The sequence below is a fragment of the Lithobates pipiens genome, unplaced genomic scaffold, assembly GCF_037356315.1.
Source record: "Lithobates pipiens isolate NorthernLeopardFrog02 unplaced genomic scaffold, aLitPip1_a1.2 Scaffold_22, whole genome shotgun sequence".
In the NCBI taxonomy this organism is placed as follows: domain Eukaryota; kingdom Metazoa; phylum Chordata; class Amphibia; order Anura; family Ranidae; genus Lithobates; species Lithobates pipiens.
In genome coordinates, this window is record NW_027507784.1 from 25368236 (window position 1) to 25387018 (window position 18783).

Here is an 18783-nt window from a genome sequence, read left to right on the forward strand (position 1 = left end):
GCAGACTGGGTCCGACGGTCTTCCCGACGGACTTTCCGAATGAACGGACTTGCCCACACATGAATGGACTAAGTCCTTTCATTTTGAATGTGATGACCTAAGGCCGCGTACACACGCGGGGACTGTTCGCCCAACTTTGTCCGTCAAACAGTTTCGGCAAACAGTCCGCTCAAAATTAGCATGGACGGACATGGCCACACACGACGGACGAACAGTTTGCTGAAACCGTGCGCGATGACGTGAACGGCACGTACGACGGGACGAAAAATACGACGTCCTATACACTGCATTATAACTTTCGGCGTGAAAATCCTTTCTGAGCATGCGCGGAACTTTGTTTGACGAACAAGCCTACACACGAGCGGACTGTTCGCTGAAACAAGGTTTCAGCGGACAGTTTTTCGGAAATTCCGAAAAACCTTGTCCGTCAAACTGTCCGCTGAAACTGTCCGCTGAAAGCCCACACACGAGCGGACTGTCCGCCCAAACACTGTTCAGCGGACAAAGTTGGGCGAACAGTCCGCCCGTGTGTACGCGGCCTTAGATGGAACTAAAAAAGGAAGTTCAATAGCCAGTAGCCAATAGCATCCCTTGCGTCGTATTTGGTCCGTCTGAACAGCATACAGATGAACGGTTTTCCCGATAGGAATTGAGTCCGTCGGACAGATTTGAAACATGTTCTATTTCTAGGTCCGTCTGATTTTTAAAACAAAAAAATGATCGGATTAGCCCACACACGATCGGACTGTTAGATGGACTGATTCCGTCGGACCTAGTCTGCTGGAAAGTTCGGTCGTGTGTACACGGCATTAAGGTTGCACCCATACTAGTATCGGTAACGTTGCCGATACCGAGTTTTTGCACAAGTATCGGTACTCATGCAAATGCACCGATACCTGAAACCGATACTTTCGTGCTTTCAGTGTTAAAGAAGTCCGGTAAGTGGAGCTGTCAAAAAAATGTTTATTAACAACATTGCTCAGCCCTGAATCACAAAAATAAAAAGAAATATTGTTTCTTTTTGTATAGTTCTGTTTCTTCATCTGCAGATCAAAGGGAAGAACAAATGTCGCTCTGTTTAACCCCTTAATAACCCTTCATTTATTCTAATCAGCCTTAATTAACTCCCTATTCTCCTCCATTTTAATTATTATTTTCCTGCTTTTTTTTTCTTTCTTGATCATACATCACGGGACACAGGAGCTTCATTACATAGTGGGTTATATAGGCACCTCTGGTGATTGGACACTGGTTGACCCTAATTAAGGAGAATTCCTCCCCTATATAACCCCTCCCATTTGGGAGGCACCTCAGTTTTTTTGCCAGTGTCTGGGTGATGGTCACGTAAAACTTTAGCTCTATGCAGGTCCCTGCGGGGGCCGAAGGGCTACAACAAACCGGATCCATACCTCGGGCCGATATTTGACTTGTGAGTAGTTGTATGTCTTACCTGGTTTCCACCACTAGAGGAGTAAGAGCAGCCTGATGCATACTTACATGCCTTTCAATACACACGCTCAGTGAAAGCCTGGTTTCTCCAGCTAACTCACGTCTCCATTGCAGTCCCTGCCACAGATGAAGGTAAACAGGGGTCCCACACAGTTCAGGGGTCCCACACTGCTCCGTTTTGGGTTCCCATCCCCCCCGGATTCCGCGGTCCTCGTGCACGCGCGCTGGCGCGTGCACGCGCGCCGGGCGCGCTCCCGGCCTAATGGAGGAGGGGGGGTGTGGTTGCGAGCCGTGCACATCAGTGTGCACGGCGCTGTACTGCGCAGGCGCCAGGCGGCAGTTTTAAAAGCCCAGAGCGTCAGGGGACTGTAACTGGAGACACAGGAGCTGTGGGCAGTAAGCATCCGTGGGGATTGGATCCAGGCAAACCTTAAGACACCTACTCAGCATCAGGTTGTGCAGTTTAAGCATATATGTATTTATTGTGAGACTTTAAGCGCAACAGTGATCGCACTTGTACTAGTACCTCTGCTTTGTAGCCTAGTACTATGTCTCCTCGTAAGAGGGTCTCAGGGGGAGGTAATAAGAGCACTGGCAAGTCACCGCCTAGGTCCAGGGGTTCCAAAAGTGCCTGTAAATTACCATCCCCCTCTGCAAGACTGGAGCCAGCCTCTCAAGACGAGTCGGTGCCCCTGTCAGGTTTTGCAGCCTCTCCTAATGTCGCAGCCCCAGTTTATGTCACTGAGGACTCCCTTAGGGCTACATTGGAGGGTTTTGAAGGGAGAATCATGAATTTTATTTCTGCTTCCCTAAAAGATAGCAGGAAAAGGGGTAGATCCCCTCCCTCTGCTGAAATCCCTCTCTCGGATGGTTCTTCTGAAAATGAGGAGGGATCCCTATCTTTGGATAGGGATCATGAGCAGTCGGATGAGTCAGAGGAAGAGGAGATAGCCCCCTCCTCCCAGGCACTCAGAAAGCAGGTGCAGTATTATACTGAATTGGTGCGTACCACATTCAGAATGCCTGCTGCTGAAGTCGCTACGTCCTCTGTTTCTTCCCTGGGAGTCAGGAAAGCCCCACAGACTGCCTATTCCTTCCCAATTCATCCTTTAATGGATAAATTGATGTATGAGGATTGGGGACATCCCGATAAACTGTTTACTCCTCCCAAGAGGTTTTCCATGCATTATCCTGTGGAGGAAAGTTTCACCAAGAAGTGGGGGGTCCCATCTGACGATGCGGCTGTTTCTTGTGAATAAAAACCTTGTCCATTGGATAATGTGCAGGTATTCAAGGATCCAACTGATAAAAGGCTGGAAACCTTATTAAAAGCCTCCTTTTCCATGGCTGGCGCTGTGGTGCAACCTACAGTCGCAGCCGTGGGGTTGTGTCAGTTCCTCAAGGAACAGGTTAAACAGATGTTTGGGCTCCTTCCCCAGTGAGGAAGTAGAAAATTATGCAGAATTGCCTCACATCCTGTGTTTCATAATTGATGCGATTTTGGATTCTGTCCAACAAGCATCACGTTTGTCCCTCATGTTGGTAAACATGCGTAGGGCCCTATGGCTAAAGAATTGGGCTGCTGAGTTGTCATGCAAAAAGCATTTGACTGGGTTCCCGTTTGAAGGGGAGCGTTTGTTTGGGGAAGAATTAGATAAATTCGTCCAAAATATTTCAGGAGGTAAGTCTACTCTCCTTCCAGTCAAAAAGAGCAAACGTCCTTCATTCAGGCGTGCTCTCTCTCCCGAAGCATCAAGCTCTAAACAGTGGCGACGGCCTTCTCAGTCCTCCTCTGCTAGAAAGGCTCAAGGCCGAGCCCAGGGGCAGAAAAAGACTTGGGGGCGAAAGCCTGCCAAACAGAGCCCCAAAACTTCCTTGTGAAGGGGCGCCCCCGCTCGGCAGAGTGGGGGGAAGGCTCCTGCAGTTTGCAGGCGCCTGGCGGGAAGAGATCCAGGACAAGTGGGTGATCTCTTCAGTATCTCTGGGTTACAAGCTAGAGTTTCAGGAGATTCCACCTTCTCGTTTCCTAAGGTCAAGGATCCCCAGGGATCCAGTAAAGCAAAAACCGCTATTCCTGGCCTTAGATCAGTTACTATCCCAGGGTGTGATAGTAGAAGTGAGCCCGAAAGATCAGGGTTCAGGGTTTTATTCAAATCTCTTCACCGTTCCAAAACCAAATGGAAGTGTCAGACCTATCCTGGATCTGAAAGACCTAAACCGGTTTTTACACATCCAGACCTTCCGAATGCAGTCAATCCGCACTGTGGTCTCCTCCCTGCAAGGGGGAGAATTCATGGCATCAATAGATATCAAGGATGCATATCTCCATGTGCAAATTTTTCCCGCACACCAGAAATTTCTAAGGTTCGCGGTAGAGCGGCGCCATTTTCAATTTGTGGCCTTGCCGTTCGGGCTTGCTACAGCCCCTCGAGTCTTCACAAAGATTCTAGACCCTCTCTTAGCAATCTTAAGAGTTCAGGGTATAGTCGTCATGGCTTATCTAGACGACTTGCTTCTCGTGGAGAGAACTGCAGCGTTCCTAAGTCGCAGCGTCACCAAAACGCTAGAACATCTAGAACGCCTAGGTTGGATTATAAACCTAGAAAAGTCGTCCCTACAACCGACTACCAGGTTGGAATACCTAGGTATGATTATCGACACCGCTCAGGGCAGGGTGTTTCTTCCAAGGCTAAAGGCCTTGGCCATTGGAGATCTGGTGCGCCTGATTCTGGGCAGAAGATCTTCCTCCATTCGGTTGTGCATGAGACTATTGGGGAAGATGGTCGCCTCCTTCGAGGCCGTCCCATTCGCCCAGTTCCACTCAAGGCCTCTGCAAGGATGCATCCTTGCGGCTTGGAACAGGAAGCCCCAATCCCTGGATCTTCCTATGCGTTTATCCCCCAGGACACGCAAAAGTCTTGTCTGGTGGTTACAAACCAGGAATTTGCTGAAAGGCAAAACTTTTCTTCCTCTCTCATGGAAGATTATCACAACAGATGCCAGCCTGACAGGCTGGGGAGCTGTATTGGAGGGAACGTGCTCGCAGGGGAAATGGTCTGCGACCGAAAGTCTACTGCCCATAAATATCTTGGAGATTCGGGCAGTTTACATGGCACTCATAGAGTGGTCTTACAGACTGCGAGGTTTCCCGGTTCGGGTTCAGTCCGACAATGCCACCGCAGTGGCTTATATCAATCACCAGGGCGGTACCAGAAGTCTGGTGGCCCAAAAGGAGGTGAATCGCATACTTGTCTGGGCAGAAAAGCATGTTCCGTGCCTCTCTGCAGTCTTCATCCCAGGAGTGGAGAATTGGCAGGCGGATTTTCTCAGCCGCCAACAGTTGTGCCCAGGAGAATGGGCTCTGCACCCCGATGTGTTTCAGAACATACAGTGGTGTGAAAAAGTGTTTGCCCCCTTCCTCATTTCCTGTTCCTTTGCATGTTTGTCACACTTAAGTGTTTCGGAACATCAAACCAATTTAAACAATAGTCAAGGACAACACAAGTAAACACAAAATGCAATTTGTAAATGAAGGTGTTTATTATTAAAGGTGAAAAAAAATCCAAACCATCATGGCCCTGTGTGAAAAAGTGATTGCCCCCTAAACCTAATAACTGGTTGGGCCACCCTTAGCAGCAACAACTGCAACCAAGCGTTTGCGATAACGTGCAATGAGGCTTTTACAGCGCCCTGGAGGAATTTTGGCCCACTCATCTTTGCAGAATTGTCCTAATTCAGTTACATTAGAGGGTTTTCGAGCATGAATGGCCTTTTTAAGGTCATACCACAACATCTCAATAGGATTCGGGTCAGGACTTTGGCTAGGCCACTCCAAAGTCTTCATTTTGTTTTTCTTCAGCCATTCGGTGGTGGACTTGCTTGTGTGTTTAGGATCATTGTCCTGCTGCAGAACCCAAGTTCGTTTCAGCTTGAGTACATGAACAGATGGTCGGACATTCTCCTTCAGGATCTCTTGGTAGACAGCAGAATTCATAGTTCCTTTTATCATGGCAAGTCTTCCAGGTCCTGAAGCAGCAAAACAGCCCCAGACCATCACACTACCACCACCATATTTTACTGTTGGTATAATGTTCTTTTTATGAAATGCAGTGTTCCTTCTACGCCAGATATACTTGGACACACACCTTCCAAAGAGTTCCACTTTTGTCTCATCGGTCCACAGAATGTTGTCCCAAAAGTCTTGGGGATCATCAAGATGTGTTGTGGAGAAATTGAGACGAGCTTTGATGTTCTTTTTGCTCAGCAGTGGTTTTCTCCTTGGAACTCTGCCATGCAGGCCATTTTTGCCCAGTCTTTTCCTGATGGTGGAGGCATGAACGCTGACCTTAACTGAGGCAAGTGAGGCCTGCAGTTCCTTGGACGTTGTTGTGGGGTCTTTTGTGACCTCTTGGATGAGTCTTCGCTGCGCTCTTGGGGTAATTTTGGGCGGCCGGCCACTCCTGGGAAGGTTCACCACTGTTCCATGTCTTCGCCATTTGTGGATAATGGCTCTCACTGTGGTTCGCTGGATTCCCAAAGCTTTGGAAATTGCTTTATAACCCTTTCCAGACTGATAGATCTCAATTACTTTCTTTCTCAATTGTTCCTGAATTTCTTTGGGTCTCAGCATGATGTGTAGCTTTTAAGGATCTTCTGGTGGACCTAGCAGCTCCTATTTAAGTGATGCCTTGATTGTGAACAGGTGTGGCAATAATCAGGCCTGGGTGTGGCTAGAGAAATTGAACTCAGGTGTGGACAACCACAGTTATAGTATGTTTTAACAAGGGGGGCAATCACTTTTTCACACAGGGCCATGATGGTTTGGATTTTTTTTCACCTTTATTAATAAACACCTTCATTTACAATTTGCATTTTGTGTTTACTTGTGTTGTCCTTGACTATTGTTTAAATTGGTTTGATGTTCCGAAACACTTAAGTGTGACAAACATGCAAAGGAACAGGAAATGAGGAAGGGGGCAAACACTTTTTCACACCACTGTATGTCATTAACAGAATCTTGGCCTTTCTCCAGTCAGGCCTAGAAATGAATTTGGCCATAAGCACTATCAAAGTGCAGATTTCGGCCCTGTCGGTATTTTTTCAAAAACCGCTTGCATCGCATTCCCTGGTACGGGCTTTTATCCAGGGGGCTATGCGGACAAAACCGCCAGTTAAACCTCCGGTATGCCCATGGGATCTGAATTTGGTTCTCTCGGCCTTACAGGGGCAACCATTTGAACCTTTGCATCTGGCTTCTTTAGCTCTCCTGACTAAAAAGCTGGTCTTCTTAGTAGCCATATCCATGGCTAGAAGAGTATCAGAGTTGGCAGCTCTTTCCAGTAAAGAGCCGTATTTAATTATCCACAAGGACCGGGTGGTTATGCGTCCCAACAGGTCCTTTCTACCTAAGGTGGTTTTGGGTTTCCATTTGAATCAGGATGTAATCCTACCAACCTTTTTTCCGGACCCTCAATCCACAGAGGAAGAGTCTTTACACACTTTGGATGTGGTTAGAGCAATCAGGGTTTATCTTCAAGCAACTTCTCAGATAAGGAAAACTGATTGTTTATTTATTCTGCCGGAAGGCCCTAGAAGGGGTCAGGCAGCGTCAAAGTCCACTCTCTCAAGGTGGATCAGACAAGTTATTTCTCAGGCCTATGGCTTAAAGGGGAAGATTCCTCCTTTTCAGGTGAAAGCGCACTCTACTAGGGCTGTTAGTGCTTCTTGGGCAGTGCATCACCAGGCCTCCCTGGCTCAGATCTGTAAGGCTGCGACTTGGTCATCAGTCCACACATTCACCAGATTCTATCAGGTGGATGTCAGAGGGCAAGAGGATATCGCCTTCGGGCGCAGTGTACTGCAGGCTGCAGTTTAGGTCCTCAGGTCCCTGGCGGTCTATGTTTATGATCTTGAGTCTCCCTCCCCTCAATCTGAGCATTGCTATGGGACATCCCACTATGTAATGAAGCTCCTGTGTCCCGTGATGTATGATCAAGAAAATGGGATTTTTATATACAGCTTACCTGTAAAATCCTTTTCTTGAGAGTACATCACGGGACACAGGGCTCCCGCCCCTCTTGGGTTTTACGTGGTTCTTATTGCTTTGCTACAAAACTGAGGTGCCTCCCAAATGGGAGGGGTTATATAGGGGAGGAATTCTCCTTAATTAGGGTCAACCAGTGTCCAATCACCAAAGGTGCCTATATAACCCATTATGTAATGAAGCTCCTGTGTCCCGTGATGTACTCTCAAGAAAAGGATTTTACAGGTAAGCTGTATATAAAAATCCCATTTTTTTTCACATCTATCTTATAAACGATAAAAAAAATTAAAATGATTTTTTAGTTTTTTTTGTTTGCTTTCTTAGTGAATATTTTTACACATATATTAACATATATTGTCACATTTCACATTGAAAAAGCGCTAAATTAAAAAGAAAAATCGATTTATTTTGTTTGTAAATAACTTTTCAATGCTTTGTACCATTGCTGACAGCTGAAGTTAATACAAAACAGTTGTGGTAGGTATTGGTGATTGGTATTGGCGAGTACTAAAAAAAAAAAAAGTATCGGTACTCATATAGGGTGTAGTGGCCGTGGGTAGAGGGGACGGCCACTGATAGGTTCGTTAAGGCACCATTCTATTTGATTTTATTGTGTTTACCTAATAGTGAGCGTGTCTAAACCACAAATTGGCTCCCTTTATTTATCCTTTATTTTGTGTCAATGAAAACATTCGACCTAAAGAAAAAACAGCCAAGTGACATTTGTTTTTGCCCACATTTGCACCGAACGATTGTGTACAGTAAATGCAATTTCACAGGATGAATAGTTTATGTACATTTGTTTTAAAATATGCCCCATAGAAACAAAAGTCTGTGGGGGTTATTTACTAAAGAAAAATCCACTTTGCACTGCAAGTGCACTTGGAAGTGAAGTCGCTGTAGATCCGAGGGGGACATGCAAGGAAAATTAAAAAACAGCATTTTAGCTTGCACATGATTGGATGATAAAATCAGCAGAGCTTCCCCTCATTTCAGATCTACCCCTTAGATTTAGAACGACTGCACTTCCAAGTGCACCTGCAGCAGGGCCGTCATTAATATTGATTGGGCCCTGGGCAAAAATTTGCTTAGGGCCTCCCTCCCCCCATGCAATTTCGCTCTCCACCTTCTCTGAGACATACAATAAATAGCTGCTAGACTTAAAATCAGTTTACTGTATCAGATCAGGCAGCGATTGCGATTGGTTGCCAGAGGTTACAGCATATCATTACTGCTTACTGACTGGTTGCTAGAGGTTACAGCACTCCTTAAGGCTCACTGATTAGTTGCTAGAGGTTACAGCACATGATTTTGGCTTGTTGATTGGCTGCTAGAGATTACTGTACAGTAATACTGCTCACTGGTTGCTGTAGGTTACAGCACATCATCTCCTCACTGCAGGGGGCATGATATACATATGAATGCTGCTTTATTTACATATCAATGCCATTGGCCTCAGCTATTTACATATGCATGTCACTGCTATTTACATATGAATGTTGGTTAGTTACATGTAAACACAGGGTCCGCATGTGAGTCATCTGTACACAACAACAGAACTAAAACCCCAAGGGACAAGGGAATGTAAACTGGGATAGTTGGCAAGTAGGAGGCAGGTGCTTTGGGCCCCACAACAATGACAGGGCCCAGGGCAGCTGCCCTTTTTGCCCTGCCTTAAAGACGGCCCTGACCTGCAGTGCAAAGTGGATTTGCCTTTCGTAAATAACCCCCAGTTTCACGGGCGGAATGACCATTGGGCCACTCGGGCACTGCCCGAGGGCCCCATGCCACTAGGGGGCCTCATTAGGGTTGCCAGCCTCAGTAAAACCAGGGACAGTATGTAAAAATTTGTGGGTTTTTTTTTAGTTTTTTTTACATCTGTCTCTGAAATGTCCCTTACCGACATCCTTTTGGTCTAAAAATCCTGAGATTATAGCTGCCCCACCTCTCCAATACCTTCTCAGCCAATAGAAACATTTCTGTGTATACTGTGTGATTGTATACTGTGTTTGTGTATACTGTGTGGCCCCATAATCTCTGATTGCCTGGGGGCCCCATAATCTCCTATTGCCCGGGGGCCCCATGAGTTGTCAGTCCGCCCCTGCCCAGTGTGTTTGTATTTTTGTTGCTCGCACCTGTTTGGCTTTTCCCTTCTTTCTCGTGTTGTTTGGGGGGAAGATTTTTGTTCATTGCCAACTCCACGTCATCCATTAGAATGTCGGCTGATTCTTCATCCTCATCCTTAGCCTTGGGTTTTAGACATATGCAGAGTATTTTCCATCCTATTAAGACACAGCCAAAGGCACACAATCACACTTTGTTTTTTAGGACAGATTGATCTTCAAGTTCCCTATAAAATATAAATATTCTTTAAATTAAGAATTTAAAGGGGAGCTATTGTAGGGTCAAATCACAATGTCGGGTGCCCCTGCGGTCTCCAAGATAGGAACTGAGAGGAGAGCAGAGTTCTCCTTTGCGACTTACCCCTACATTGCTCGGATTGGAAGGGCGATGCATTTCTGTATCGCCGAGATATAGACATGTGCAATTCGTTTCAAATTAGTTTTCGAATGAAATTCGGCATATTTGTTCATTCTGAAGCATCCAAATGAATGGAAGACTCTTTTGACAAAAGCATACGAAAACAAAACTTTCAGAAGGAACGAAAAAATAAAATCCAAGAGAACAAAAATCCAAAAACATGAAAATCCAAAAGAACAAAAATCTGAAAAAAACGAAAATCCGAAATAACAAAAATCCAAAAACACGAAAATCCAAGAGAACAAAAATCCAAAAACACGAAAATCCGAAAGAACAAAAATCCAAAAACACGAAAAGCCAAGAGAACAAAAATCCCAAAACAAGAAAATCCGAAAAAGAACAAAAATCCCAAAACACGAAAATCCGAAGGAACAAAAATCCAAAAACACGAAAAGCCAAGAGAACAAAAATCCAAAAACACGAAAATCCAAGAGAACAAAAATCCAAAAACACGAAAATCCGAAAGAACAAAAATCCAAAAACACGAAAAGCCAAGAGAACAAAAATCCAAAAACACGAAAATCCGAAAAAGAACAAAAATCCCAAAACACGAAAATCCGAAGGAACAAAAATCCAAAAACACGAAAAGCCAAGAGAACAAAAATCCAAAAACACGAAAATCCAAGAGAACAAAAATCCAAAAACACGAAAATCCGAAAGAACAAAAATCCAAAAACACGAAAAGCCAAGAGAACAAAAATCCAAAAACACGAAAATCCGAAAGAACAAAAATCCAAAAACACGAAAAGCCAAGAGAACAAAAATCCCAAAACACGAAAATCCGAAAGAACAAAAATCTAAAAAAACTAAAATCCGAAATAACAAAAATCCCAAAAAACACGAAAATCCGAAAGAACGAAAAACGCTTCAACCCAGGAATTTAACAAATCAATTACATTCGGATAATTTAGTCTTTTTGTATTTTCTATTTTAACCGCTTAAGCCCCGGGCCATTTTGCTGGCCAAAGACCAGAGTACTTTTTGCGATTTGGCACTGCGTCGCTTTAACTGACAATTGCGCGGTCGTGCGACGTGGTTCCCAAACAAAACTGATGTCTTTTTTCCCCCCCACAAATAGAGCTTTCTTTTGGTGGTATTCGATCATATCTGCGTTTTTTATTTTTTGCGCTATAAACAAAGATGACTATTAAACGTAACGAATATGAATGCATCCAAAATTATCCGAAGTAACAAATGCCGCATCTAAACGAATGGAACGGAACAAATATGAATGCATCCAAAATGAGGAATTATCCAAAGTAATGAATGCTGCATCTAAAAGAATGGAATGTAACGAATACGAATGCATCTGAAGTTCCGAATAACCCGAAGTAATGAATGCCGATCAGAACGAATGATCCAAAAAACAAAAAAAACAAAAACAAATGGAACAAAAACGAAAATAAACACATTTTTTGGTAGTGCCGCATTACTTTTACAGGCATTGGGCGAGCCCCCTCCTCCGCCGCCGTCGCCTTTACCGGGCTCTCCCGCGCAATCGGCATCCAGTTCCTGAGACACAATGAGAGAAACGGATGTTGCTCCTCCCACTGTGTGACGTCAGAAACGGAAGCGGCAAGGATTTGGTCATTTCCGGTTTCAGTCTCATGTAAAGATGCCGTCACCGGCTTGTACAAGCATCTGGTCAAACTGACCTTGATTTGTTCAGATGCTTTGGAGATCAGAGGAGAAATATAGGGTCTAATAGACCCCAGATGTCTCCATAAATAGGACCTGTCACTGCCCATGCTACCACAAGAGATGTTATTCATCTTTTCTGATAGCAATAAAAGTCATAAACAAAAAGTTAGCGTTAAAAAATAAATAAATAATAAAATAAAATAAATAATATAATAACAATAAAAATGTTTTAAGTGCCCCCTTTTCTCCGTGCTTGCACAGAGAGGCAAACGCACGCGTCGTTCCCGCACGCATATGTAAACGGCGATTACATCACACATGTGAGGTATCACCACAAAAGTTATAGAGCAATGCTTCTAGCACTAGACCTCTTAACCGGTGGCCTGTAAAGGCTTATGAAGTGTCGGCTATAGAGATTTTGAAGTACCGTAGTTTGGAGGCATTCCACAAACGTGCAAAATTTTAAAGCGTGACATGTTAGATATCTATCCGCTTGCCGACCAGCCGCCGCAGTTGCACTGAGGCAACATGGCACGGCTGAGCGAATCGCAGTTATGTTACGTCGGTAACATAAACGCCCACTAGGGGACTCGCTTGCACAACGCCGGAGGCGCGTGCTCCCCGTGCCGGTGCGAGTGCCCGGCGGACTCCATCAACGAGGGGCTTCCTCGATTGCTCGGGGCACATGGAGAACCGGGAGCTGTGTGTGTGTAAACACACAGTTTCCGGTTCTCTGAGGAGTGAACTGACAGATCGTCTGTTCATGCAAAGTATGAACAGCGATCTGTTAGTTACCCTGCACAGTCCCACCCCCCCCCCCCCCCTTCGGTTGGAACACACAACAGGACACACATTAACCCCTTCACTGCCCCCTAGTTTTAACCCCTTCAGGTATCCCTGATGACGTCAGTTGTGACGAAACGGTCGTAGGGTCGTCGTGTATACATGCACTGTGCATGTGTGATTTGTTTTTAAAGATACTAGCAGAGCCTTTTTATCTTCATAGGAATGTTTTTATGTATTGGGACTTTTTGATACTCTAAATAAACCATCAAAGGATTCGCTGCACTATTGGAGTCTTTTTCTTTCCTCCTATTTTTTGTTTTTTTGGGGAAAATCCACTGAGCGCTGTGGAAGTATTCATCCATCGGTGTTCAGCATCTGTCTCCTGCGGGCGTGCCATGGGAGGTGCTCTTCATTGATGCCAGCCAGTCATCTGGGAGGCAAGTCCGTGAGATCATAGCAGTGTTCCTGTTGTTTTGTACTTGACCCCCCTGAATAAGGGCGGTCGCAGAATTTCTGGTAAGCCTCCATTGTTTATTGAAAGGTGATGGGCAACACGAGTGGTGGAAAGCATAGACCCCAGGGTCTTGCACTGGAAATTTTTTTAGTTTGGATAGTGTCACTTATGAACTATTTATTGCCACATTTTGCGCACATGTTTTTGCTGATGCAGCAATTACACATGGACTATTTTCTATTGGATGGTATTTGCACTTGATTATGTTCACTAATGATACATTGTAGACTTATTGTAATCATACACAACACATACATTTGCATTATTGTTTTTTTTATCCGGCGCGGCACTCCTATTTTTATTTAACCCCTTCACTGCCAGGGGCATTTTTTACAGTAATCAATGCAATTTTAATCGCACTGATCGCTGTATTAATGCCAATGGTTCCAAGAATTTGTCAAAATTGTCCGATGTGTCCGCCATAATGTTGCAGTCATGATAAAAATGATCGCCGCCATTACTAATAAAAAAATAAATTATTAACAAAAATGCCATAAATCTATCCCCTATTTTGTAGACACTATAAGGTTTGCGCAAACCAATCAATAATCGCTTATTGCATTTTTTTTTTTTAACCAAAAATATGTAGAAGAATACGTATCGGCCTAAACTGAGGAAAATTTTTTTTTTTATATATTTTTGGGGGATAATTATTATAGAAAAAGTAAAAAAATAATGCGTTTTTTTTCAAAATTGTCGCTTTTTTTTTTTTTTTTTTAATAGCACAAAGAATAAAAACTGCAGAGGTAAGCAAATACCACCAAAAGAAAGCTCTATTTGTGGGGCAAAAAAGAAAGTCAGTTTTGTTTGGGAGCCACGTCACACGAGTTAAAACCACGCAGTGCCGAATCGCAAAAAGCGTTCTGGTCTTTGGCCAAATGGCTTAAAGAGGTAGTAAAGGCAACATAAAAAAAAAAAAAAAAAAAAAGCACACCCTGTAAGGCAAAGGCATAATGAGCTAGTATACATAGCATAGTAGCTCATTATGAATAACTTACCTGAGAATGAACCCCCCGAAGCGACCCTCCGTCTTCCTCTTCGCCACTGCCATGGATCCCAGAGCGAATTCCGGGTCTCGCGGTTCTGGCGCTGTGATTCGCCGGAGCCGCGATGACGTCACTCCCACCCATGCGCACGGGAGCCGACACTCATGGCATATCGCCGCGATATGCGGCCTGCCCCGTACGCCTGCGCGCCGCTGTCTACGGCGCATGCACTGTAGACAGCGGTGGCTGTCTTCGGGTAAATATCTCCTAAACCGTGTAGGTTTAGGAGATATTTCTTGGACTTACAGGCAAGCCGTAATCTATGCTTACCTGTAGGTCAAAGTTGGTTGTAAGGGTTTACAACCACTTTAACCACTTCCCGACCAGCGCACGACGATGTACGTCGACAGAATGGCACGGGCAGGCATATTGGCGTACATGTACGTCCAATATTCGTTGCCGCCGTGCCATCGGGAGCGTGCCGCCGGCGGCGCGCTCCCGCGCTGGTTGGGACCCCCGTGAGTCCGGTCGCGGGACCCGCGGACTCGATCGCCGCGGGCATCCCCGCGATCGTCTCACGGAGCGGCCGAATGGAGGAAATGCTGTATAAACAACATTTTTCCATTCTGCCTAGCAACTAGTGACGCTGATCTCTGCTCCATGTGATTGGAGCAGAGATCAGTGTACACTAAATGAAAGCCCAACCCCCCCACAGTTAGTAACACACCCCTAGGAACACTTAACCCCTACACTGCCACCCACTGGTTAACCCTTTCACTGCCAGTGTCATTTACACAGGAATCACTGCATTTATATAGCAGTGATTGCTGTATAAATGACAATGGTCCCAAAAATGTGTCAAAAATGTCCGATGGGTCCCCCACAATGTCGCAGTCACAATAAAAATCGCAGATCGCCGCCATTACTAGTAAAAAAAAAAATAATAAAAAATTATTAATAAAAATGCTATAAAACTATCCCTATTTTGTAAACGCTATAACTTTTGCGCAAACCAATCAATAATCGCTTATTGCGATTTTTTTTACCAAAAATATGTAGAAGAATACGTATCGGCCTAAACTGAGGGAAAAAAATGTTTTTTTATATATTTTTGGGGGATATTTATTATTACAAAAAGTAAAAAATAATGCGTTTTTTTTCAAAATTATCGCTCTATTTTTGTTTATAGCGCAAAAAATTAAAACCGCAGGGGTGATCAAATACCACCAAAAGAAAGCTCTATTTGTGGGAAAAAAAGGACGTTAATTTTGTTTGGGAGCCACGTCGCACGACCGCGCAATTGTCAGTTAAAGCGACGCAGTGCCGAATCGCAAAAAGTGGTCTGGTCTTTGACCAGCAAATTGGTCCGGTCTGAAAGTGGTTAAGCGGCTATTTACTCAACGTAACATCGTTGTTTGTATTCTACCAAACAATTGGGTATTATATTGTGTTTTTTTGTGTTAAAAAATTGAAATTGCATTTGAAAAACAGCTATGCAAATACCGCGTGACTTAAAACAAATCGCAACACCCACCATTTTGATCTCTAGGGCCTCTGCTTAAAAACATCTATAATGTTTGGGAGTTTTAAGTAATTTTCGAGCAAAATATGTTGATTTTTACACGTAGGAGTGAAGTGTCAGAATAGGTCCAGAATTGAAGTGGGTTAAACAACCTTTTTTTCCAGTCCTGAAAACTAAAGTGTCACTCCAACCAAACGTAATTTATTGATGGCTGTTGGTGGGCTAAACAACTCATTGACTTTTTAAATCTCTGTTGACTTCAGGAGTAGCCCCTTTTCACCACTGAGTCTCACTTCACTTGCTGCAACATGGAAGGTACCTAAGATCCTGCTGCAATGGGGTCCTTGATGGTACATAAAAAGAAAACATAGTGTCCTTCAATGGCTGAAGAAGGTATGTGGGTCTGGATAATAATGATATGAATGTACAATATGTAAAGTAATGTGAAAATAGTCAGTGCTATATAAATACCTGTAATAAACAATAATAATAATAAGAAAACAGATGCAGGGACTACAATAATGGGACCTCCTATATTAAATATAAGTGATCTCTCCCATTCAGATCCACCAATAACAGACAAGGTTTATGTGAAGTCAACCTTGAACCCACCAGCCAGTCGTACAGTAAATGGGTGCTAATGTACTGTATTAGGCATCCTCACCTAGTCCTACGATGATCAGAATGACAACCACGACAGACGTAGGACTTAACACCAACAGCCAGCGTTCCCGATCCATGCTCTTGGGGGAACCTCGGAACTGGAAACACAAATATTAGACAATGCTGGAATACTTTAGTGAATGCCTATTAATAAGCAATTGCCAAATTCTTATTATTGTAATACCGTGGTCCACAAATTACTGTACAAGAATATTCATGTCAGGGAAGAACACAAGTAGTCTTTGTCAAGCCTTGAGCTCAAACCTACTGAACAATGCTGGGATGAATAGGAATGCAAATTGTCTTCTCATCCAACATCAGTACCTGACCTCACAAATAGGCCCAAATTTCCACAGACAACTCCATAATAAGGGCCATGGTGAGGTCAACTCCAAATGAATGTGCATGGTGGGGAAACTCAATATTAATGGTCATGGTGGGACAAATCCATAATAATGACCATGGTGGAGTCAACTCCATAATAAGGGCCATGGTGAGGTCAACTCCAAATTAATGTGCATGGTGGGGAAACTCCATATTAATGGTCATGGTGGGACAATGCCATAATAATGGTTATGGTGGGACAACTCCATAATAATGGCCATGGTGGGGTCAACTCCATATTAATGGCCATGGTGGGGGTCAACTCCATATTAATGGCCATGGTGGGGTCAACTCCAAATTAATGGCCATGGTGGGGTCAACTCCATATTAATGGCCATGGTGGGGTCAACTCCATATTAATGGCCATGGTGGGGTCAACTCCATATTAATGGCTATGGTGGGGTAAACTCCAAATTAATGGCCACGGTGGGGGTCAACTCCATATAAATGGCCACGGTGGGGGTCAACTCCATATAAATGGCCACGGTGGGGGTCAACTCCATATAAATGGCCACGGTGGGGGTCAACTCCATATAAATGGCCACGGTGGGGGTCAACTCCATATAAATGGCCATGGTGGGGGTCAATTCTATATAAATGGCCATGGAGGGGTCAACTCCATATAAATGGCCATGGTGAAGTCAACTTCATATAAATTGTCCATGGGGAAGTCAACTCCATATGAATTGGCCATGGTGAGGTCAACTCCATATGAATTGGCCATGGTGAGGTCAACTCTATTTTAATGACAATGGTGGGGCAATTCCATATTATTGGCCATGGTGGGACAATTCCATAAAAATGGCCATGGTGGGACAACTCCAAATTACTGGCCATGGAGGGGCAACTGCATTTTAACTGCAATGGTGGGGTCAACTCCAAATTAATGACTATGGTTTTAGAATGGGATGTCATAAGTGTGCTGGCCAGGTGTGCTCAAACTTTCAGCTATATAGCTTAAAATATAATATAAATAAATGTTCTATAGATCCTTTGGGTCCGTCCTTGTTATGTGTACTAACTACTGTGACTGTTGAAGTGTATACATGTAAAATGTCCCTGGTTTGTTGGGACAGTCCTGCGTCGTTCCCCCTGTCCCATTGATACTGTGTCCTGGGCCATGTCCCGAGATCAAAGCATCAACCTTATTTGAGTTTTTTTTTGTGTGTGTGTGTGTAGTAACTTATTAATTGCATTGATCGTGGCTGTGAGTGGGTGGTCCACGTATATTTGAAGGTGAGGACTGGATGGTACCAACTCAAGTAGTAGGCATAATGGGTGGTACCAATATATTTAGAGGTGGGGTCTGGGCAGCACCCACTGTCAAAGTGGGGTTGTGATTTGGGTTAGCCCACCTGGAAGGTAGGTGGATAAAATGTGGATAATGGGCAGGGATAACAGTGTAATGCGACCATATTGTAGGTAAGTATGGAAGTGTCCGTTTATTGCCTGCTATTAATCTACTGCTTAACTACAAAGAGACTGTAGATGTTCCAAAGGAGATAGTCGGAGAAGACAGACATACTACAGAAGATGATTAGAGATTGCAGACATGCTATAGGACAGTGATGGCGAACCTTGGCACCCCAGATGTTTTGGAACTACATTTCCCATGATGCTCATGCACTCTGCACAGAGGCGGCTCTAGGATTTGTGAGGCCTTAGGCAAAACTTACACATGAGGCCCCAATCACGCCCATAATGGGAAAAAAATTCAAGCAATAAAAATGGCTGCAAAAAGATGCACCGATCTAGCAAACAGTTCATCTGCACCACTTCCAGGGCACTCTCCTCACCCATCAGACATATGCAGCCATTAAAACATCTGGGGCCCACCAAGGTGGCAACCCCTCTAAGAATTTCCTGTGTCTTGGGAGAATGGGGAGGGGTTGTCACTGAGCCATTCCACATCTGCAGAGGAAGTAGAGTGGGGGGATCCCAGCACAGTGCAGGGGGAGCAAGAGAGGGGAAGGGAGACAGAGAGGAGGGGTGAGAGAGGGGAGGGGGAGCGAGAGATTGTGAGAGATAGGGGGAGGGAAAGATTGAGAGGGGGAGGGGAGAAAGACATTGTGAGTGAGAGGGAGAGTGGGTGACCGAGAGGGAGGCAGAGAGGGGGGTAGATAAAGGGTGCACAAAAGGGGGAGAGAGAGGTGGAAAGAGGAGAGGAGGGGTGGGGGAGAGAGAGGGAGGAGAGGGAGAGAGGGAGGAGAGAGGGAGGGGAGGAGAGGGAAGGAAGAGGGAAGGAAGGGGGAAG

At 44.6% G+C, this 18783-nt stretch overlaps 1 protein-coding gene across 12 annotated transcripts in view; it reads right to left on the bottom strand.

Moving 5' to 3' along the window:
• The window catches only part of LOC143923442 (interferon-induced very large GTPase 1-like), an 80417-nt gene that overhangs the window by 53690 nt on the left and 7944 nt on the right, over positions 1–18783 (bottom strand). For all 12 annotated transcript variants that reach the window (XM_077447116.1, XM_077447113.1, XM_077447112.1 and 9 more), the window contains exons 3-4: positions 16147–16243; positions 9628–9774 (exon numbers count right to left, since the gene is read on the bottom strand). In XM_077447116.1, the coding sequence (XP_077303242.1) occupies positions 9628–9774; positions 16147–16222 (223 nt within the window). In that variant the 5' untranslated portion in view covers positions 16223–16243. The remainder of the gene's footprint in view (positions 1–9627; positions 9775–16146; positions 16244–18783) is intronic.